The sequence below is a fragment of the Ambystoma mexicanum genome, chromosome 1p, assembly GCF_040938575.1.
Source record: "Ambystoma mexicanum isolate Mex_15411 chromosome 1p, UKY_AmexF1_1, whole genome shotgun sequence".
NCBI lineage: Eukaryota > Metazoa > Chordata > Amphibia > Caudata > Ambystomatidae > Ambystoma > Ambystoma mexicanum.
In genome coordinates, this window is record NC_090921.1 from 658,027,133 (window position 1) to 658,051,506 (window position 24,374).

General features: G+C 47.0%; 1 protein-coding gene across 1 annotated transcript in view; it reads left to right on the plus strand.

Annotated features, from left to right (window-relative positions):
• The first annotated feature begins 6,104 nt into the window (after positions 1 to 6,104).
• The window catches only part of LOC138578694 (lactoperoxidase-like), a 513,803-nt gene continuing 495,533 nt past the window's right edge, over positions 6,105 to 24,374 (plus strand). Inside the window, exons 1-2 of the mRNA XM_069649723.1 lie at positions 6,105 to 6,308; positions 16,336 to 16,412. Of these exons, the coding sequence (XP_069505824.1) occupies positions 16,337 to 16,412 (76 nt within the window). The 5' untranslated portion in view covers positions 6,105 to 6,308; position 16,336. The remainder of the gene's footprint in view (positions 6,309 to 16,335; positions 16,413 to 24,374) is intronic.

A 24,374-nucleotide genomic window follows, 5' to 3' on the forward strand; every position in this document is an offset into this window, starting at 1 on the left:
TGTGCAGCATCACTGTGTGTTTGGCATCAGTGTGGTTGGGGTGGAGGGAGGTGGGCTCACTGTGGAGGAGTTCCATGGTCACATTAATGGCAAGTTTGTTTGGCATTGCTGTGTAAAACCCATGTCGTGCAGACACGTCCACCAGCATGTGCAGTCACACACTGCCCTCTCTCATGTGTCGCTCAACCTCTACCACTGGAATGCTGTAGTGGGCCATGTTTGCTCATCCGGAGTGGCAGCACAATTCTTCAATCTCTGTGACTCATGCTTTCTCTGACTGCCCTATCATCACCCATGTGATTGTTCCCTGACAGGTATTTTGCCACCCATTCCACTCAGGTCACTGATGCTCAGGGTGTGACATGCCTGGGCATTGGTTGTGGATCTTGCAACATCTTTTGGTAGGTTTGCTTCTGTCGTGGGCACACATTCAGTTACTGTGCTTTGATGCCTTGGCAATGTATCATGGACAACATGCACATGGATTTGCATTCACTGTCACATGTGTATGGGGGTGATTAAGGCCTGGAAGGGTGTGTGAGCAGATGCTCCACTCGTGGATGGACCTACGGTGCTTCCAGCTGGTTGCATATGTGGTGTACATGTTGGTGTTGCACTTAATGGTGCTGTCAGACCATGGACGTTCAGGTGAGCTGCAGACATGCATTGCACTGGTATTGTGGGAGACTATCAGGGGACTGCCTGGGGGTGGTGTCACAGGTGACGGGGGCTGGTGGGTGGTGTCCAGTCTGGAGGGGGATGCCTGGGGGGGGGTCACAGGTGAGGGGGGCTGGAGGGTGATTTCCAGTCTGGAGAGGGGCTGGTGGTTGGTGTCCAGTCTGGTGGGGGCTGCCTGGGGGGTGTCACAGGTGAGGGTGGCTGGGGGGTGGTGATCAGTCAGGGGGGTGCCTGGGGAGTCTCAAAATTGAGGGGGCTTGGGAGTGGTGTCCAGTCTGGTGGGGGCTGCCTGGGGGGTGTCACAGGTGAGGGGGGCAGGGGGCTGTTGGCCAGTCTGGAGGGGGCTGCCTGGGGGGGGGTTGATGTTGCCCAGTCTGGAGGGGCTGCCTGGGGGGTGTCACATGTGAGGGGGGCTGGGGTGATGTCCAGTCTGGAGGGTGCTGCCTGCGCGGGGTGTCACATGTGAGGGGCCTGGGGGTGGTGTCCAGCCTGGAAGGGACTGGTGGGGGTTATCCAGTCTGGAGGGGGCTGCCGAAGGGGTGTCACAGGTGAGGGTGGTGTCCAGTCTGGAGGGGGCTGCCTGGGGGGGTGTCACACGTGAGGAGGGCTGGATGGTGGTGTCCAGTCTGGAGGAGGATGCCTGGGGGGTCACAGTTGAGGGGGCCTGAGGGAAGGTGTCCAGTCTGGAGGGGGATGCCTGTGAGGGTGTCACATGTGAGGGGGGCTGATGGGTGGTGTCCAGTCTGGAGGGGTCTGCCTGAGGGGGTTACAGATGAAGGGGGCTGGGGGTGGTGTCCAGTCTGGAGGGGGATGCCTGGGGGGTCAGATATGAGGGGGGCTGGGGGTGGTGTCCAGTGTGGAGGGTGCTGCCTGGGCCGGGTGTCACAGGTGAGGGGCTGGGGGTGGTGTCCAGCCTGGAGGGAGGCTGGTGGGTGTTGCCCAGTCTGGAGGGGAAAGCCTGGGAGGAGTCACATGTGAGGGGGGCTGGGAGGTGGTGTCCAGTCTGGAGGGGGCTGCCTGGGGGGTGTCACGGGTGAGGGTGTTTGGGGGGTAGTGTCCAGTCTGGATGGGGCTGCTTGGGAGAGATGTCAAAGGTGAGGGGGGCTGGTGGGTGTTGTCCACTCTGGAGGGGTATGCGTGGTGGGGTGTCACAGGTGAAGGGGGCTGGAGGTGGTGTCCAGTTTGGAGGGGGATGTCTGGGGGGTCACATGTGGGGGGGGCTAGAGGGTGGTGTCCAGTCTGGTGAGGGGCTGGTGGGTGTTGTCCAGTCTGGAGGGGGCTGCCTGGGGGGGTGTCACAGCTGAGGGGGGTGGGGGTGGTGTCCAGTCTGGAGGGGGCTGCCTGTGGGGTGTCACCGGTGAGGGAGGCTGGGGGTGGTGTCCATTCTGGAGGGGGATGCCTGGGGGGTGTCACAGTTGAGGGCAGCTGGGGTATGGTGTCCAGTCTGGAGTTAGGTGCCTGTGGGGGTATCACAGGTGAGGGGGTCTGGGGGTGGTGTCCAGTCCAGAGGGGGGCTGGTGGGTGGTGTCCAGTCTGGGATGGGCTGCCTGGGGGGGTGTCACAGGTGAGGGGGGCTGAGGGGTGGTATCCAGTCTGGGGAGGGGGCTGCCTGGTGCCTTGTCACAGGTGAGGGGGCTGGTGGGTGGTGTCCACTCTAGATGGGGTTGCCTGGAGGGTTTCACAGATGATCAAGGTTGGGGGGTGGCATCTGGCTAGAGTGGTTGATGTGCAGTAGGGGGGTTATGCGGCCAGAATGGGTGCTGAGGGTGTATGGGGGGTTTTGGTAAGGGTGTAGCCTCTACTTACGAAGGGGGCCAGTCTTATCATTGGGGTTCAGCCTGGGCTTGTGAGGGAGGGCCTGCGGTTTTTCTGGGATGCAGCCTGGGCTTTCGAGGTGAGATGCGTGATTTGGCTGGGGTGCAGCCTGGCCTTGTGAGGTGAGGTGCGCAATTTCGCTAGGGGGTGGCCTTGGCTTGCGAGGTTAGGCGCATGATTTCACTGGGAGAAAGGGCACATGTTTTTGCTGGGGTGCAGCCTGAGCTTGCAAGGTGAGGCATGTGATTTTGTTGGGGTGCAGCCTGGGTTTGCGAGGTGAGACACGCGATTCGCTGTGGTGCAGCCTGGGCTTGCCAGGTGAGATGTGTGATTTTGCTGGGGTGCAGCCTTTGCTTGCAAGGTGAGGCGCGCCTCCTTCAGGGGTACTATATGGTGTGCCAGCGGTGATGCGGAGGCTTGCATTGTTTGTCCTTTTGCTTGCTTTTTGGTGTGCTTGGGGGCGTGTTGTATGCGTTCCTCGCGGAGCTTGGTTTTCTTGGGCGATGGCTAGCAATGCATCTTTAAATCCATGAATACACATGGCGCGCTATGTTTTTCTGTGCCACAGCTCGCGCAGGATCATTCTCGATGCACAGACTTTGCACCATTTCTGCGCCCCCTTCCATGAATCGGGCCCTTAATTGGAGCTTTAAAAATGTCACTGGTGTAATAAAAATGTTGTACCAGACCTGCCTTCAGCCACTCGATTTATAAGCACTCTTGTCTGCATGTCCTTCACTGAAGTCCTGTAACAAGCATTGGCAACGCCAACATTTTTGGCTTGTGCACAAGTTTTAAGCTTTTGCCAGGCACTGATATTAGATGCCCAGTTACTCGCACCATTTTGCACCTGCTACCAACAATGGGTAGTTAATACCACTACAGCTGTGCCAGGCAAGTGCCTTTCCCATGCCTACCTGTTTAAAAAGTGTCACTTGTACAAGAGGACCAGCTTGGTGTTTAAAAATGAGGAACGTTTTGTGGATTTAGCCATCGGACACTACCGCACAGCCCTCTACCATCCTCGGGCCAATGGTTTGGTGAAGAGGGTGAATTGATTGCTTAAGGTTGGTGTGCACCTAGTTCTTATCGCCAGGTTACCCTGGAGGGAGGTGGTCAAACACATTCAACGTTGTTACATGTTTGTCGATATTTCGGCAGTAAATTTGCCCGTAATACCGCCGAATGGAATTACCGTTACCACTACGTGGTTTGGCGGATTTACCGCCAGATTACAAGTGTTGGTAGACAGTGTTAGTCCTTATTTATTGGTGTCCATATGACTCCATGGGGATTTTTGGCAGAATTACCCCCACCTGGGGTAACCAGACAGTAGTCTGTAAAGAAAGAAGAAAAGAAAATGGGGGAAAAAGTGGGGCTGGAGCGAGGCATCAATTGGATAGGGATGCCCAAAGCTAGCAAGTTGGGAAGATACTATGGATTGTGGTAGAGTAAATATGATTGCATACGTAGGGGTGTGTGTTTATGTGTGTAATGTTAAGCAGTGCATCAGGAGGAATGCTGATGTAGAAAGTGGGAAAATAGCAAACTTGTGGTAACACGCATTTTGCAGTGAAGGCGTTTTCTGCTACTGTGGAAGGAGTGCTCGAACTAGCGTCAGCATGGTTGTGCACTGGCCCCGGAGATGTGATCAGGCTCAGGGAGCCCTGGAAGTGCAGATCCCAAAATTGTCAGGTTGTTTTTTTTAGACACACACTGAAAATCCGATGTATATGATCTATAAATCCCAGTCAATCTGTCAGTAGTGATAGGCTGATGTTTTAGTGTTTTTCTGTGCATGCTTTCTAAACAGCGCTGTGCAAATTGTGTCTTAAATTCCATGTGCTACTGCGCTGAGAGCCAGCTGACCTTCATTAAATCCACGTGTGCGCTGTTGTCCTACTTTGTCTAGTTCTGGGAAAGCCTAGCGTCTGATTCTGGAGCATATGACCAGCCGTGTTTCTTTCTTCAGACAGAGACATATAATTATTTCGGTACTTAGACATCAGTATGTTCTTTTCTCAGCATAAAAAAAAGTTTTTGAAGTGATTTTTTGTACAGCTAAAAATGGAAAAGAGAAAGGGTTTTAGAAAAATTAAAAAAGGGGTGCCCAGGTGATTGCCTGAAAAGAAATCATATATTTGTTTGAATTCTGTCTATAAAAAGACTGCTGCCAGAGAGCCCGAACTAATTACATGGAAGCATGTAGGCTATGTTTATTTATTTATAGAGTGCACACTGCATTGCTTCATTACTTTTAGGTAACTCTTGGCATACGTCATTGGTGGCTCCTCTCGGGTGTTTTCTACACGTCCACTTGTGTCATTTGGGAGGATATTCTAGTGATGCCCAATGTCACGCCAACAGTGGAGACAATTTAAGAGCCAGAGTACGCCAATCCCCGTAGTGTGTGTGTTAGAGGGGTCGGAGCAGGGTCTGGCTGGGCCATACAATTGTCCCGGGCACCAATGAAAAGATGGCCCACAGATGCAAATGGCTATTCAATTTTTTGTGACACCGTTTGAATAGTACCCAAGGGGGAGTTTTTCGATAAACTATGCTTCAAATTGTGCATTTTAAAGAATATTTATTCAGCAGCACTGCTCAAAATTATTAGCCACATAGTGAAGTAACTCATCAAACTGGCCCACAATGACTAAAACAGTGGCCCACTTTGACCAACAAAAACTGTCCCACACCAGCATTTTGAGTTTTTTGTTCGCCCATGGCCCTATTGCCCTATAGGCCAGTCCAAGCTTGGATCGGAGAGGTCTTGCTTCCGAAGGATAGCTCAGGGGCAACACACTAGTCTTGGAAACAAGACATCACTGAGCAACACGGATAGTCCCTGCTGCGAGGCTGGAGGCCGGAATGAAGCCTGTTAGAAAAGAACAAAAAACAATTTCTCAGCATCATGAATTGGAAGGGTTATGTATCACGATGACAGGTATTTGGTTTGAAAGTGTGAGGCTTATGCCAAACCAAGCCCCAAGACTAGGTAAAGACGTTGAACTGAGGAGGAACAAAGGGATAGTACTTGAACACACAAACTGCAAGTTGGATGCAAAAGTCTGCAGCAGGTGCATTAACCCACCAAGCCAGTCTATAAAACAATACAACTCTCTGCTGCTCATATGCAATTAAAGAGTTTCTGTTCAAGCTTCGGTATGCAAAAATCCCATATGCAAATAAATGACAATAGTACATTATATGACCATTTATAGAAATTGAGAAAAAAATGCAACCGACTTAATGGGAAGTAGAGGCTTAAGCTGCTGAACATCCAATTACTGATGAAAGGGTAAACCCACATATAAATGTACAATTACACCCAACGAAACCTCAAAAGATGTCCTGTAATCGTGCAGCGGCGGCACAAACAAAATCATCGCTTAACTGGAGCAAGGAGCCAGGGTGCGGATCCCGAAGGCGTCTGGCCTGAGCTGAGCAGGCAGGTTCGTCGAGCTTTCCCGCCCAACGCGCACGTGAGCTCGCCTGCCTGTGGAGCGCGAGCGATGGCGATTCCTCACGTAGCTAGGAAGGCGCCTCCTTCCGGCATCGCGCAGTATAAAGGGCTTGGTCACGAGCCAACCTAATGAAGGTCACTTCACCAATCTGGGCGGCCACTCGAACGAGGGGCGCTGCCATCAGACAAGGAGCGCTGTCGCGTCGTCAGGAGGAGCACCGTCGCTGCAACTGAGTGCAAATCATCTTCAACAGAGAGCACGGTTACTCCTGGGAATAGCTCGGCCACTCCAACCAGCAGCACAGGCACCCAGAGAAGGGGCATTGTCCCTCCAACGAAGAGCCGGCAGGTAAGACCATGTCCTCCCTCTTCCACAGGCTTCCTTATTTTTCTAAGTATGGCAACTAAAAAAATACGCAAATCAGATATCTATTTGCAAACCATTGGTTTTAGAAACTACCTTTATAATTTTGGTAGCATGCTTACAGTTTCCAGAATACATGTATTTGTTTAATGGAATCCTCATTTATTTAAACAAAAAGTTTCATACTTGCGTGTTGCAACAACGACCCCATGGGGAGTGCTTTTTTGATAAAGCTATCTTACTTGCTTTTTATACTGTACCACACCACTGCAATAGGCTCAGAGCAGCACCTTGAATGCATGAACTTCAGCTGGACAACACGCCACCCAAGTTAATGCACGGGGCAAATCAAATGCCTATTTGCATTTGCTGGCAATTGCCACCTTATGCTTACCGTTATTTGACAGGTAGTTGATAGGGACTATTCAGACGGTTTACAATGATAATGTGGTGGTGGTGCGCTATGGTCTTGCAGGGAAGACCACCAGCTCCTTCGAGGTATCTAGAAGCGTGAGGCAGGGGTGCGTCCTAGCCCCGCTATGTTTCTGTGTGTACTTTGATGAGGTCATTGTGGAACTACTGAACAATAGCTTTGATGCCCCAAGGATAGCTAACGACAGTGTCCCAGCCTTATTTTTTGCCGACGATGCTGGCCTTCTATCTACCACGCCTATGGGCTTAAAATAGTTAATAGCAACCTTCATGGGTAAATGCGATGAGTTGGGGCTCACTTTGAATGTGAGTAAAACTAAGACGATGGTCTTCAAACCAAAGTTCTTCAAAATGATTGAGCTTGATATTAAAAGACCGTAAGCTAGAACAAGTTAGCTTTTTTGACTATTTGGGTATCAGATTTAATGAAAATTGTTTTTGGACCTCTCAAGTGCAGAAAGCCTGCATCGACCTAGAAAAATTCAGTGGTGTTGCGAAAGGGTTTCGCCATAGACATGGAGGGGGTGTGATCTCACCAGCCCTTGATCTGTACAAAAAGCAGACTATGCCATCTGCCCTCTACGGTGCCGTTTTGTGGGGTTATGTCAAAACCTCAAATCTTGCAGTGGCGGAAAATACATTTTTAAATAAGTTGTTGCTGCTACTACAGGGCTCGCCAAATGCAATTTTCCACTTAGAAACCTATTTATGTCCATTTGTAGATCAGGCCTGCATTGTATTTGATCAGGCTATGGTCCACTAAGGGTCTCGAGAGTTACCGTAATGCCGTTGCCCATTTAATGGACCAGGTGTGGGGGAGAGTCCCCCATGGGTAACCCATGTGAAGGAAACTATTCTAATTCTACAACAGACAGCCCAATGGGCATATCCATCCCAATATGTTGCTCGAAACATCCCGGTTATGGTTGAAGGAGGCTGCACTACGTCATACTAGAAGAACAATGGAGGATGCTTGTAACCAAATAGGATTGGGCCCCAGCTATCTTGCGATCAAAGGGGACTTTGGATATGAAAAGTACCTGGATGCCATTAGTCCAGCCTATGCAATAACCCTGTATCTAGAGTTTAGAATGGGTACGGTTAGGCTGGCTAAATTCACCAGTACTTGTAGGGCAACTAACGGTAGCACTTGTCCCATGTGTGCAATGAGTGAGGAAACAATGCCTCTTTTGAGGTTTTTTAGCCCTGAACTGAAAATCTAAAAATCACAGTATCTGAAGCCTATGCTTGGGACAAGAGGCATTACATCTATTTCTGATGCTTTAGTTTACTTTAGAAGTACCTCAGAGCCGGTGTTGGTGGTGAATCTGATATCAAAATGTCTGCACTGTGCTTGGTTGCGAAGGTCTAGCACTGGCGTAACTTGGGCCCCCACAGCACCCGCGGTGCGGGGTGCCCATCACAACATGTCCTGGGAGTTAGCCTCACTTGGAGTAAAAAAAGCAAAACTTTTTTTGTTAAAAAAAAATAAAATTGTCTATTTGAATTCAGTGTGCATTCATAAAGAAATTATTCCTGTAACAGAAATAATTTCTTTATGAAGGCAGAGTGACTGCCTTCATAAAGGACCTTGTGATCCACCAAGTTGAATGCAGCTGAGAGATCAAGTAATAGAAGTAATGCAGTCTTCCCTTTAGCTCTCAGCTCATCAATTTGGGTTTTCAAGTCTATCAATGCAGTTTCCGTCCCGTGAAACTGTCGGAAGCCTGATTGTCTAACCCCTAGGAGCTTGTGAAGCTCAAGGTATTTTTGCATCTGCATATAGGCAGCTTTGCCCAAAATTTTGAGTAGAAATGGTACTGTCGTAATTGGGCAGTAGTTTGTGGCGATGAGTGGATCTAAAGTTTGCTTCTTTAGAAGTGGGAGGACCCAGGATTTTTTAAGGTTGGCTGGGACGGTGCCAGTGGAGAATGAGGCGTTGATCAGTTTAGAGATAAATGGAGAGAGGTCTCTGGCTGCATCTTTTATTATGTATGCTGGGCAGACATTACCTTTACAGTTGGAAGATTTGAGTGATAAAATAATTTTTTCTACCTCTAGAACAGATGTTTTGGTAAAACGGAAACTATTGTTCTGATAAGTAGTCACGTCACTAGGTGGGAGAGAATTGGCCGGCTGTGGTAAGTTCAGAGCGTCTTTCTTAGTTTTTATTTTATTTTGTAAGGTGTTTATTTTGTTGGTTAGGGCTTGTTGAATCTCTGAGCACCAGGTCTTATTTTTGTTGCATACGTCTGGTGTCGGGATCGGGGACTCCAATTCTTTTAGTATGGTAAATCATTCTTTCATACTTGAGTTGAATTTGGCAATGCGTTCATTATAAGAGTTTTGTTTTGCCAGACACATTTCGTTTTTGTGGTGCATTGAGGTAATAGTTAGCTTTTTTTTTTATTCTCGCTGGAGGGGCATAGTCTCCAGGCGGTTTCGCACTTTCTTTTCAGTAGACATAGGTCCTTTAGTTGTAGAGTGAACCACTTGTTGAGGTGTGCTTTAGCTTTGCTTGATCTCAGTTTCAGGGTGGCAATTTTATCCAATGTGGTGAGCATGATTTTGTTATATTCCTTCACAGGGGTGCTTGGGTCAAGATTATCCGGCAGGGAATTTAAGATAGGTAGAATATCAGGAATCACGTTGTCCACTGTGATATTCTTTTTATTTCTAATTAGCCAAGGTGGTGCTTTTTGTGAGACCATGAGCCGTGGTCTGGTGGTTGATAGTGTGATGGACACAAGGGAGTGGTCGGTCCATGATTGTGGGGAGATGGAAGTAATGGTGGCTGTGCAATTGTAATCGGCTACCCAGTCCAGGGTTCTACCCTTAATGTGGGTAGGTTTGTTTACTTTTTGCGATAGTCCAAGAGCATTAAGGGAATTAGCAATTTCCTGGGCATGTTTATCTGCTGGATCATTAAAACCTAGATTGAAATTGCCTAGCAACAGTAGTTGGGAGGTAGGTTTGAGGTTATTGGCAAGTATATTATGCAAGTCCTCCTCAAATGTTCCGAGGGGACCCGGAGGTCTATATTTTATGTGCATGATAAGTGATTGGGAGTTATTTAACGGGAGTTTGACAGAGAGGATTTCACATGATTGCATAGTTTGATGAGGGGCTAGTCTCACTGAAAGGCTTTCTCTAAATATGATGGCTATTCCACCGCCTCGGGTTCCCTCGCTATCTTGTCTAGAAATGGTGTAACTTTCTGGGATGGCTAGCATAAGTGCAGGTCCTGCAGCATTGTGTAGCCAGGACTCTGCTATAGCTAAGAAATCTAGGCTGCCTTCTGTAATTGAGTCAGATATGTCAATGGCATGTGCCACTAGGGATCTCGCGTTAAGAAGAGCTCCTTTAAGGGGGTGACCTTCTATATTAGCTGGAGTCAAGCATGGAGTGTGGGTACTAGGAACCATAGGCTTGGTAAGGGGTGTACTAGTTTGATTTACCGTAGCACAGAGAGCGAATGGGGAAGTGGGTCGTTGGCAGTGTTGGTGACCATACTGAGGTGACAGTTTGTTTTCTTAATTGTGGTGGTAGAGATCTGGTCAGAGGTTTGTACAGTTTAGGAAGTCTGGCACGCAATTTGAGATTTCTAGTGATCGTAGTATACGGGGCTTTGGTATAGCCTCCTGAAGACATGCACAGGGAGTGTTTAGAGGGGGCAGTGTTACAGGTTTTAGGAACCATATTTATCGGGTTGTGTGGGACTAGTCTGGTCTTCTCTAGTATAGTCCCGTTGAGGTACTCTGAGAGACTGGTAGCCAGGAGTAGTAAGGCAACGAGAGTGAGGTAAGAAATGCTTTGGCCTGTCATGTTCATCAAAGTGTTGCTGCGAGTGGAGAGGTTTTTCAGTAATTCAAATGCAAGTTATGAGCAAGAGCCAAGTGTTCCGCTCAAGAAAGGCGGGTATTCAGCGCATAATTGTGGTCTGTAGAGGATTCAGGGAGGAATATATAGAGGTAGGAATTCAATAATAGCTAGGCTCACAGTTGGATAAGGTCTTAGCTACCAGTAGTGTTCCACGCGTAATCACTAGTACAGTAAACAATGCATAGAAGTGAATAATCAGTAGTGGCTGGGCTCACAGTTGGCTGAGTACATTAAATAATGCAAGGAGGTAGATATTCAGTAATGGCAAGGCTCACAATTGGCTAAGTACATCAAATAATACAAGGAGGTGAACATTTAAAATGGCTAGGCTCACAGTTGGCTAAGGCCTAAGATAGCAGCACTGTTCTATACGTAATCACTAGCATGTGATAGCTGACCTAAGGAGACACAAGTGAGCACTATGATCACGTTACGGTGTGAGAGCATTTGGCAATGGCATATGGGCATATAAGCGATGTTGTCAGCATGTGTTAGAATCATGCAGTACGTGCACATAGGGAGTGCACAGCAGACTTGAGGTGCAATAGGTTAATAGCGATGTTCATTCATCCAGTTACCGTGGCCTTACACGTCCTAGTGTAATGAAGCACAGTTCACAGGCGCGTACTAAGTAGGTGACTAGGCCTGTGTCTGTGCTCTGTTTACGTGGGAAGACAGTGGCGGTGGACAGAATGAGGTCAGAAGCGAGATATTTAATATGGGCACAAAGGCGTTATGCACACCCAGGGTGCTGGAGCTGGTTCAGTGTGAGCGTATATCCCAGATAGTCGGGGTCGCAAAGGGAGCCGGTAAAACATAGAAGTTAGTGATTTTCATCTACGAAGTGAATTACGGTTGTGCTGCATGTGAGATACAGAGTTGGCAAACTTCACAAGTAATGTAAGAGGACGTGGTTCATGGTTAGCACAGTTTTTAGATGCCGTTATGAGATAATGTTACCTTATAGCCACGGGCATTCCTAGCAAACAGCGTGCAGGCTAGTGACAGGCTAAGGACAGGAAGCAGCCTTGTTTCCTGGGACTTGCTGAGGCGGGCCGGCTTACGCCTGCCGGCGCCTGATAGGTGGTGATGTAGGCACCAGCAGCCAATCCGAGCCTAGCAACAGAACATAGGCTTGGTTGGGTGGAGGGTGCTAGGCCATCAAACCTATGTAAGCCATCTTGGAAAGGGCACTCCTCGTGGTGCTTAATGTTGATTTTGGCATTCAGGCGGCGAAATTGTGTGTACATGGTGAATGGTGTGTGTGCTTGTGTTCAGGGGTGCAACAAAACCTACATTTCGGAGGGGCTAAGCCTTCAAATGTTGGGAGAGGAGCTTACTTCATGGGCAGAGGGTCAAACTTTCTTTGGGGGGCATCTAACTTCTTTATGCATTTTAATCAGACTATTCCAGGGCAGCTTCAATGTTACCAGCAGTTAACTCTCTCCTTTAAATCTGAAAGCACCCACTTATGGACTGCTGTGAGAATGAGTAGTCTCCTGTTCCCTCTCTTCCCTTCCAGTCACTCCACTGTCATGCAAGTACTAAACCCACATCATAATTTCAATTGACTAAAAAATTTGGCATTTGAATGCAGGTACTAAGAGTGAAATGCTTTACGTTAGTAATTGCTGGGCCCTTGTTAACATCAAAACCCAGGTGCTGTTAAACATCTGTGTCCTGTTCTGTCCGGCAACTGTTCTGTAGGTCAGCCAGGTTGAGTCAACATAGCCTGTAATTTCAGGGGGGGGGGGATGCTGAAGCCCAGTTAGCTCAATGGTGTTGCGCCTCTACTTGTTTTTAATGCCTTGATTACTTATTGGTAATCTTGATTACTACTACCCTTTTCTTCCTCGTCCCTGTACTTGTGTATGAGGCAGTACTTGTGTATGAGACACTCTGCCTCATTTACAAGTACTGGAATGAGGTAGAGGTACATGGAGGTAATGCCTGACTTAGCTATCTGTAATCTTCATTACTCCTAGTCCCACTCTTCCTCATTCCAGTACTTACCTATGAGCTAAGGAGCCTCATACATAAGCACTAGGACAAGGAAGAGGGATGTGGAGGTAATTCTGAGCCAAGGAGCAGATTTTGAAGGTTGGGGTGGAGGGGATGGAGAGGGTATGTGGTGGGGGGCATAATTGTGCGATAAACCATAATGGTCGTCCATGTCCAGGCTAAGCAGGAATGATATGTGGTATTAGTGGCTAGAGAGGCATTTTGGTGCAGTCAGTCTAGTCATTCCTCTGTTTGGTATGACTTTTATTTAACTGGGCATTTCCGATAAAGCAGGCCTTCTAAGTGTAATTCCTGGCTAGACTGGCATTTGGGTACTGGCAGTCCAGCCATTTCTTAGTGTGGCATTGTATATTTGTATGGGCATAAAATGATATGATATTATATGATAAGTCATGTATAATGTGCCTGTACACAAGTGTTTCTAGGAGCGACAAGGGAGGGAAGATAGAGGGAGGACAAGACAAACCATTTTACTAGGCCTTGTGTCATTCAGATTGTGCAAGTGTGAGAATTAAAAGAGCAAGGGGAAAGGGGGGAGTGCAAGGGAGAGGGGAGGGAAAAACAGGGCATCAATGCTCTGAGTAAGTGCAGCCAGAGCAGCGCATCTCTGGTTAGTACAAGGAGAACAAGAGATTGTAGGGTTACAGTTACAGCCCCTATGTGCGTGGTAGGCCCGGAGGCAGTGCAAGGGTGACTGATCAAGAAAGAGCCTAGACTTGGTGACACTCTGAGGGTAGCCAAGCAACCAGTCGGTACAGCAGACAGGTAGGTCAGCGGAGGAGGGAGAAAAAGAAAGCAGAGGAGAAGAGGAACGTTTTGAGCTGCTTCCGGAACCTCAAGTGGTCCGACTCTAATTTGAGAGGGGCAGAGAGGCCATTCCAGAGGGAGGCACCTGCCGAGGAGAGGGATCTACCCCCCCAGTGTCTGCCTGGAGAAGCGTCTAACCCTTAGAGAGTTGGAGGTAGCTGAACGAAAGGCTCGAGAAGGAAGGTATTTTGGAAGAGAGCATTGAATGTAGTGTGGGCCCCGGCCCCAGAAAGCCTTGTGGACAGTGCAACGTGTCTTGAACTTGATCCTTGCAGCCACTGGGAGTCAGTGGAGAGATTTCAGGGCTGGAGAGATACAGTCCTTGGACTTGAGGCCAAGGATAAATCTCACCGTCCTGTTCTGAATTAGTTGCAGAGGGCGGAGAGTAGAGGAAGACAGATTGAGAAAGAGGCTGTTGCAGTAGTCCAGCCTAGAATGAACCAGGGCTCTGGAGACAGTGAGCTTCTGGGGGAAAGTGAGAAAGGGAAGAATCCCTTTGAGGAGGTGCAGCTGGTAGTGGGACTTCTTGGCGATGTCTGAGATTTGAGGAGAGAAAGAGCGAGTGGAGTTGAAAGATGACACCAAGGTTTTTTTTCCTCGCAAGAAGGCGAAAGAAGAGAGCCCAAGGCGGAGTGAGAAAGGGAAAGCAGCGGCACGGGTCCCAATGAGAAGGATCTATATCTTACTGGCATTAAGTCAGAGAATGTTGGAGGCGCAACAATCCTGAATCGTGGATAGACAGTCAGAAATGAGCCAGAGAGGAGAGGAGAGGTGGCTGAGAGGAGCCTGAAGGAAAGCTGAGTGTCATCTGCATAACACTGAAAGTTAAAGGAGAAGGTAGAGATCAGGTGGACCAACGGGGCCAAGTAGAGATTTAAAAACCAGGTTGAGAGGCTAGAGCCCTGGAGAACGCCACAGGCAGAGAGAGAGGTGGCGGAGAGAAAAGGACCAAGTTGGACTGAGAGGGGCAGTCCAAGAGGAAGGAGGTCAGCCACTCCATTCAGAGTCGATTGATCAGGATGGTGTGGTTGACCATATCAAAAGCAGGGGAAAGATCAAGGAGGGTGAGGACAGAAGGAATGCTGGAATCAAGGTTAGAGAGCAGATCTTCACTGGTGTTCAGGAGCGCAGTTTCTGTGCCTCTGGCAGCTCTGAAGCCAGACTGATGTCACAGAGACAACCAACAGATTCAGTGTGGAGAGTAAGCTTAGAGATGGCGAGATTTTCCAAGAGTCTGCCCAGAAAGGGGTGATGGAGATTGGGCGATAGTTTTCCGGACAGGTAGGATCGTCAGACAGCTTCTTGAGGAGTGGGTGCACAAGGGAGTGATTAAAGGGAGAGGGGAATGTTCCAGTGGTGAAAGAGTGATTACAGAAATCGGCCAAGGCTGGAGCGAGGGTGTCAATATGGTCCTTGATGGCTCTGGAGGAGCAGGGGAGCTCCTGTTTGGATGACACTTTCAGAGATCAGACTTTTCTAGATACCTCGTCAGATGTTGTCAGAGAGAAAAGGGAGAAAGGAGGAGGAGAGGGGAGATGGCCAAAGGGGGGCCGAGAGAGGAAGAGGGAGAGGAAGAGGAGATAGAGGACAGGATGTCCTGAGTTCTAGCAGAGAAGTGAGAGACCAGAGCCATACAGAGGGCCTGAGAGAGAACAGGAGAGGTAGAGACCGCAACAGGATTGGCCAGTTTCTTGCAGATTTTAAAGAGTTGGGCCGTGTTGTTAGAGACTGCAGAGACACAGGCTTGAATGTGTGCACTCTTCTTGGTGAGTGTTATTGCTTGGACTGGTATTTTGGTGCAACCAGTCTAGGTATGCCTAAATGTGGCCTGGCATGCATTACTGTAATGTTATTACGTGTCTACACTGGTCTACACTCTGCAGCCAGTTAAGACATGTTTTCATTGTGGCATGGCATTTTTAATAGCAAAGCATTAATGATCCTGTGCACTGTTGGTGACTTGCATGTATTAGATTGGTGTTACCCTACAAAACAATTGCAAGCACTCTTGCCAATTGTTCAGAGAAAGTGTGCTGTATATTGCATTAAAACACATATTTATTCCTTTCTCCTAGTGCAGTGTGCGGCATACCCCTTCAGCAGCAAGCAGTTTTTTGCATATTGCGCAAGCATTGTAATCTAGGCAAGCCCAGAGTGTGGTGCGACCCGTAATTTGTTGCAGAGTTGTGGGGGGGTCCTCAGCATGGCTCGCAGAGGGGCACCCATATTTTGTGTTACGCCACTGAGGTCTAGTATGGCAAAAGAGCATATCCTAATTGATCTCTAATACAAAATTGCTCTTTTATATATTTTATCTGGTCTCACAGAGGAGAAATACCTATTTGCATATCAGTCTGGTCCCATCCACAAGGGCAGTCCAGTACCCTGGGTAATCCAGACATGGATCCCTTGCTCACTGTGCTTAGCAACGCACAGCTGCACCTCACTGATGATGCCGGCATCGGCTGAAACACGTGTCTGGGGTTGCTGAAGGCACTCTTGTACAGAGGAGGATTGCCTAGCATTTCGATGCTGGATTGCCAAAGTGGGTAGGACCAAATTGATATGCAAATGGATATATTTCTCCTCTGTGAAAGGTACGGTGAGCTAAAATGTGGTTGTAGACCCTCCTGAGTGGGCACCTTCAAGAGAACAGGTTATTTGGCCGTGTTCATTCTCGGTAGAAGGGCTCCTGGCCTTTTTTACTTTAACCTTTTTATTTTAACCTTGAATATCTGTTCTGTTTTACTAAACAAGCCTTTCCTTTCTCATGTCGTCTTTACTAAACAAGCCTTTCTTTTCTCATGTCGTCTCCTGTTTGTCCTCAGTTTTTGGAGGAATCTCATGTCAGTTCATGTTTCTCTCCTAGGATGAAGAGTGGTTGGTGTTTGTTTGGAGGCCTCTTCATCGTTGCTCAGCTGCAGCTTCCAGGATGCCTCACTCAAGGTATGGGTTCCAGTAAGGGGGTTTATGACTTATATGTGCTCATCACCCTGGTACATAGTCACAGTACTTTCAAAGCTAGCACATCCAGCCACACAACTGGCATGTTTAGAAAGGCCTAAGGAGTGACATGTTTTACAGAAAATGTTTGACATAGGCTACGAGCAATGAAAATGTTTTAGATGCATGCATTTTCCCGAGTACATTTTCAATACAATGCACAAGTATGTACAGTACACTTTGGATTCCAAAGGTAAAACTATCACAGTAAAATGAGTAAAAAGGTTGATGGCCTTATTGATTTTGGCTGCTGTGAAGAAAGGATTACATGAAGGAGCACTCGGTGGAACATCAGTCTTCGTGCTATTAGGCATAGGGTAGAATGAATTTTGGCCTCAGAATTCCCCTTGCAGTTGAAAATGATCGTAATCACGGTATTCACTCCTTATCTGCCCCAGGATGGACCATTAAACATTAGAGCGGAATGGTCTTTTCACTCACAGTCTGAAATGTTGGCTTCAAAGCGCTATATGTCTTGACCTAATCCTTGGACTATGCTTCTCCAGAAAGTCTGAGTCATTTTCAGCGGCAGCTCTCTCCAGTTGATTACAGTTTCTATTCCAAAATGATTTCTTTTTGTGGATTAGAACTAGTTTGTATTTCTTTCTTAGGTAGGGGATTTCTCTGGTTCCAAGGCCATACTTGATTGCGTCTTGCATTTCAGATTTGGAGTCAGCACACTCCTTTCCAAAACAATATGTTTCCATTTGGCTGAGAGGCTTAATTTTCTTCTGTGCAAACGTTGCTTTTGTTTGCGCCAGTGAAAGCGATAACACGCGCTGATCATACAGCCAGGTGCTATCTGCCCAGTCCCTGGCATTTGGGCCTGGTGAGGCAAGGCAGTGGCCATAATGTTCTTGAGACATGATACTTGTTTCACTCTGTTCTAGACCCAGCAGCAGATTGAAGAAGAAGATCGCCACAGCAAGAGGAGTAAAACAAGGCTGCCTATTGGCCGTTTGTTTTCTCCCTAAACGATATGGGAAGGTAGCTCCAGACCCATCCCGAGAAGTGCCTCTATTGCTGGTAAACCCGTGCCCATGCTTCTATATGCTGATGAGTCTGTTTTATTAACTTGGACTCCAGGTGCCAGATTACAGAAACTCTGCACCGCTGCAAGTGCAAAGTGTGCAGTTTGGCATATTAAAAGCACCAGGGCTAAAATTGCCCTAGTGCTAAAAAGATACATTTTTAATGCATTTTTGCATCAGGGCAAAGTTTGCCCTGGTGCTAATACCATTCCGTATTAGCACTTGGGCAGGCTTTGCCGTGGTGCAAACATTTAGTGAAAATGCCTCTTTTTTTGCACTAGGGCAATTTTTGGCCTGGTGCTTTTAATATGCCAAACTGCACTTGTCAAGGTGCAATGGTTTTTTAATGTGTCCCAGTGTTTTTAAAAATAGGGCAAACTTTACCCTAATTGCCTACAATTCCGAATGGTTTTTTATTTTATTTTATGTTTTATTTTGGTTTCGTTCGTTAAAAAAAGTGTCAAAAATAAAAAACAGGTGGTTGGGGGGAACCCCCATTTAAAAAATAAATAAAAAAAACATTCAAAAACCCCCCATTTAAAAAATAAATAAAAAAAACATTCAAAATGTGTTTTTTTCGGCATTTTGGTGTAAAAAAAAGGTATTTCGAAAATGTGACGTTCGAAAAAGTCACTATAAACCATGGTTGTTTTGTGCAAGGCCTTTATAACTGCTAAATTTCTGTTTTTAGATCGTATCTAGTCGTTTGTGTGTTCTGCCACGAACGTCTCAAGTAGGAGCCAAAAGTGTCACTAATAAATCTATCCCTGGGACTGAACATGCACTCTACAAATATACCTCTTATTTCACTGCAGCCTTGTTCATCTTTGAACAATCATCGGCGAGAACCCAGTGATTGGCATGATCACGTACAACTGCTGGCCATGGAATTGAGATGCCATGCTACCTGTACCCAGCCTATTGCATAATCTGCTGCTCCATAGACCACCCTGAAAGCTTTTCACATGTTTTGTTATAGGTGTTACACACAATATCTGCCCTTTAAAGGTAATGAAAAGTGCATTCACATTCCCTAGTTCAGTGGATTCATACATGTTCTCTGGTTTAGGGTCTTGCCTTGCCGGGGCAGTGGCACGTGTGGGCTTTGAACTGCGCATTGTGAACAGCGGTGCAAATCTTCTAAACGCTAAGATGTGCTGCGAAGAATGGCACAAGTGTTTGTGAATTGGGCAATGTTGATTTGCCCCTACTGAACATTGAAGTAGATGGTAACATTTCGCCGTGCATAAATAAAGATGTGCAGATTTGAAATCCATGGATGTGGGTCTTTCGCTGGACAGAAAAACGTATTGTACATTAACGCACAAGATGAAATGAGTTATGTTAGAAAAAGCCACACATCCCATTTCTACTGTTTGGAACAGATTCATGGAAATGTGCAATGCACAGAGGGGCCATTTTTTTACCCTTCTTTGTTTTATTTTGAACGCAGAAACGCAGTGGTATGAAGCATTGAATTCTCACATGAATGTCCGTTCCTTTGAAATGTTTGTTTTTATTTCACCATGCCATGTCCTTTAAGGCCAACCTTAGTGGTGAAATGCACTTGCCGCACCCATGCACGTTTTGGGAGCCTAGCCTACACTATTGTTGGGCTATGGAAGGCAGCCAGCCCGCACACCGCTTGCACTGGCTCAGTCATGGCCCCATTAAATGCACAGGTCACCCTTGTGAATTAATACGTTAACCATAGCATGTCAAAGAATCAGGCATGTAAAACATCCAGATCCTCTGAATTGTTTTTAGATACCCTGCTGTGTGGGTTGGGCTTATTCACAAACGGGGTTTGCTCACGAAGAGGAGGCTAGCACTGCAGCACACCTAGGCACTGCTGGCATCTGGCCTGAATGACTGGTAAGGCACTGGGCGTGTGCATAGATGGCTGGTGTTGAAAGAAGGCCTCTGTCCTCAAGAAAGTTATGAATCAACATGTATTTGTGCTCCTTGAAATGCTACAAGAAATGCTTAAGCCTTCATGCAGTACACACCCTTTGCGATGCAGTGTCATGCCACACAAGAATCAGGATTAGCCCCCTAGGTGGGGTACACGTTCAACTGTGCCAACCGTAAGGTGCCAGTCAGTGTCAAGGTTATTTCGGATTATTTTCTTTTAAATCCATAAAACATACGTACCAACTGTAACACCACTTTTTACAAAAACGTAAAACCATGTACCCACAAACGTAACATCGCATGAAACCAGTATTAAACATCATAGCATGGAATTCGCTGCTTGTCCATATTTACTCTCAATCCTCCTTTCTCATCCATAATACACAATCTTCTTAGTTATCTTCACAATTTTAAATATAGTGCAAGTGCCTTAAAATACCCGGAGCCACACATTGGCCAACAGTGTTCCTGAGACAAATCCAACCAACTCAGTAGTAGGACATGTTTATTTGGTTCTACCAAAAGCTAACAATCTATGTATGCTGAGATCCTATCAACCAGAATATTACAGCTGATAGGCCGCTAAAAGCTACAAACTATTGCCGAACAATGGGTGTCCCGCCATTCTGCCAGAGGATACTTCTTTCCTATAGTCCTACAAAGGACAAGAACCATACCTTTGAAGCTAGATCTAACCTTGAGTGCCAGTCCCGCATATGTTGCCATTTTAAGGAAGTGAGTACTGGGCGGTCGCTCTGTAATGATTATATTTTCCTACCCTAGGCACAATCCTCCACTTTCCTATCTTGTTGTTCCACCAACAAAACGGGAGATCATGAGTCTATTCTGAGGGGAGCCCACAGCACAGGCACATCACCCTGCTTTGCTGTCCAATTCATTGCATCTATTAGGCTTCCTCGAGTTTTGTTCTTGGTGAATGGCAATTTTCCAGGTTTTTCCTGCCTCTTTTTCCTCCTTTTTTAACGCAAAAAACCAGGGGAGACCTCCCGCGCCTCCCCTTGTACATGCACCGCCCCCCCTTTTATATAACATACCTTAACATATCACTTATAGATTTGCAGTAAAAAAAGTCTCCAAATTGCCATTTGGCAAAAGTGAGGAATACCAGTTCTATATGTCACAGCCTTCATATGAAACGGATTCAGGCAGAGCCTGAATATTAAACCTTCTGGGTATCATTTGGGATCAGATCTAAAGACGAAGAGAAACCCCTGCAGGAGAGATCCTCCAATAGCTGACCACAGCGAGCTTATGCACTGCACTTTACCACCGCTACGCCACATTTTCTGCAGCCACAGCTGACCCAAGTATACTGTCTCCATTCAGGGGACAACAATCATACTTCTTTTTTGAAGGGCTGTCAGCACCTTCATGATGCCTTTAAGCCACGGGTCGCAGAGACCTGTTCATGGTAGTTTAGCTCAGTTGCAGGATCTCTACAAAGGGCATGTCTATCCTCTCGCCACAGCTTCACCCAACAAGAAGTACCTTCCAAAGCAATCATCTCTCCAGAGTAGGTCACATGAGTGTCATTGTGAATTGCTATACTGGCAATGGAGGTACTAACCCTGAGGATTTTCTGTTGTGGTCAGGCAGCCCCTCGCTGCAATTCCCCAGATCTCGCTCACCTAAAGTTTCTGTGGTTGGCCATAGCTTTATGCACCTTGTGTGCAACCTTAATGGAAGAGCAGCCCATGTGTTCAATGAAAGATAAACTGCGGATTGTTTCATATGTGGCGGCATCCTCCTGATCTGTGGGGGCCGAGGACAGATGAAAGCAGCCCATGAAGGGTGGCAGTGGCAGAACGTCGCGCTGTGAACCGGGGATGCTTGACCATTGAGGTAGAGTACCTCTAGCCCCACATCTCAAATTGAGCCAAGTTGCTGCTTGTGATTGCATATCTTAAGCCGTGAGACCACAACTACTGGTGCCTAGTCACACTTTTTGATTTGCACTTGCCCATGAAAAATATCTTTATAAATCTCCTCCCCGACTCTTAACTAGTAGTCACCCATCAGCCAAACATAAGGACACTTACAAAATAAGCACATGCCCTGTACTCCCATATTACGAACCGACCAGTCACCTACTTTAGTGAGACCTGAACACAGCTGCCAAGATCACAAAGAGCTAATGAGTGCAATGTTGCTGTGTGCTACAGGGGTATCCCAATGCCAGATGGTCGCTTTACAAATGACCCTTAACAATAAACAAGGAATGACCGAGTCACGTGCAAGAGAACAATATTGAAAATGCACCAAGAATGATCACTCTTGGACCCCAAGCGAATGAGTGTCACTTGGCAACTGTGTGAAAGCAACATGACTAGGAACTAGGGAAGCTGCTGTGAGTGTTTCAAACTCAATAAAAGAAGAGTGTTGCAGGGATGCGGCGAGGACTCCCTTGCCAGAAGGCCTCCATGGTGAGCCACCAAGCTCATACTGTCACAAAAAATAGATCCCAGATGAAGGGCCGTGGTCAAATGTTGTAGCTGGGGGTCTCATCAACATAACTTTCCCCTTCTGATTTACGTATAGTAGGAGAGCAGGCCACCATTACCAAGGCTCCTGCCCACCCTCTTATTCTAAATCAACCACCACCGGGGCTACTCACTAATCCTAGGGCATTCAGTCAAATGGAAGAATAGCCAGAGGGAACTGAGTCAGTCTTGCAGGAGGGCCCAGAGTGAAGCTGGAGGCAGGGGAAAGACATTTATGAAGGAGTAACAGGGCGCACAGTTAGGTAGTATCAGGTTGGCACCTAGGTAGTTCCGAGATGCTGCCTAGCATGTCTTTGCTGGACTGCCAAATGGATATTCCTCATCTGTGAAGGGTGCTGTGAGCTAAAGCCTGTAGTACACCCTCCTGAAAGGAGTACATCCCACAGAACAGGTGGTTCGAACCCTGTTCTTTCTAAGTAGAGGAGCTCCCACACTTTTGTAAGTAAGGTCTGAGATGTAGGCTAGAGAATCAAGCAGGATCAGAGTCATAGAACAGTGTCAATAGAGTCCATTAGGAGCGGGAGAGCACATGGGTAGATAGGATTGGATGGCAGAGAGAAACCGATAGGAGCAAGAGTGTAGCAGCAGGTGGCAGGCAGAAATATCACGAGGGTGCGTGTGTTATTAATGCAGTGCTGCACATGGGGACCCCCAACTCTAAGCACCAGCACAAAAGCCTGCAAATAGGTAACACACAGCAGAATGCATTTCAGGTAGCATACATGCTTATTGTGCTGCAGCTGTGTACTCCCAGGGTCAGAATACCGAGAGAAGACTTACCGGAGACAATGGTTTCTAGTTGGAGAGAGAGAGAGAGAGAGAGAGAGAGAGAGAGAGAGAGAGAGAGAGAGAGAGAGAGAGAGAGAGAGAGAGAGAGAGAGAGAGAGAGAGAGAGAGAGAGAGAGAGAGAGAGAGAGAGCTCTCAAATGCCTCGCATATTTTTATCCCCTGGCATTCATATTCCCCTGTCATTTAAGAGCAGAAACCTGTCATGCATCACACATCGAGACTCGTATAATTGTAATTGCACAGCACCTTCTAGGACACGCCCGTTCATGAAACGCTAATGATGGTGAATGCGAATGACGCATTCGACGTGGGCATGTTTGGGCACCTCTGCGAGCTGTATTTAACATGTCAGGCACGTTGACCTCGTGCTGCCTGGGCTTTGCAACAGACTCACAAACGCCATGACAATGTGGCGTGTATTCCGTCCCTCAGTGTCCCCATCAAGCTTGGAATGCCGAGAATGCGGTGCGCAACAAATCATTAGACATTGTAAAGTGATGTAATGTGTGGTAATTACCATCAGGAAAAAGGTTCGTGCGAGTCAGGTGCTATAAAACGTGATGGCAATGCATGCAGACCGGCGGTCCTGTCAGAAAGTTGCTGACATGTAAATAAAAACGTTCCTCGGGGGACCTCATTGTAGTAGTAACAACAATTTGGTGAATTTACAATCATGTTGTTTCTTCCAGCCGGTTGCCTAAATAATAAGAACATAGAGGGATAACCGTGTTATGTGCAACAAGTGTTTTTTTGTGTGTTTTGTGGTGCCACATACCGTACCTATCATAGGCATGTGACATATCAACTGACAGACGATGCACTCGATGTGAAAGTGGCCTTTAGGAGATGTATTTCTTTCCCAGCGCCGGCAGGTCTAAGAAGAGACTCATGGAACCTCCTCACAAAGGACTTCCCTATTATAAGAAAGAAGGCCTGATACTATGCCAAAGGTGACCTTGCCACAACCAAACAGTCTGTAGAGGAGGTCCTAAGCACGAACCGCACTGAAATCATTCATTTTGAAGTACCAGGAACTTTTACGCCGACATATGTGATGTATGATGAGCAAATAAACCAGCAGAGAGCCGCAGTGGGGCTCTGCCCAGTACCTATCAAAAGAACAGCACTGTTGAAGTACCGATGCCTAAGAAAACCTGGACAGTAAGGTATCCATTGAGAAAGCCATATCAACAAATAAAACAAAATGAAGAATGTCAGAGCACAGTCACTGAAGAAGCTAAAAAGATACTGAAGGAAGACGAATGGTGATGTCACAAGAACCCGGACTGACTTACATATAGAAGATATGACGACCTGCGAATGACAAAAAACGAAACACCATGGATAAGTGACTTCCTGAATTTAAAGTGAAATGAGTGATGTCAAAGGTAAGAAGCTTATGCCATGAGCATGATGAAGATACGCAGCCAGTTTACACGTGTACATATGCTTGGAACCGCAAGAAAGCTAAGAAAATCATGAGGCTTGCTATGCTTAGTAATAAGATAGATTGCGGCAAGTGCCACCTATACAGATCTACCTCAAAAAGGAGCACTTTATATAAGTATACTTCCACTATTCACTAGGACAGAATCAACCAAAGGTTACTAAATTTCTCAGGAAAGGAGCCCCTCAGCACGGAAATAGAA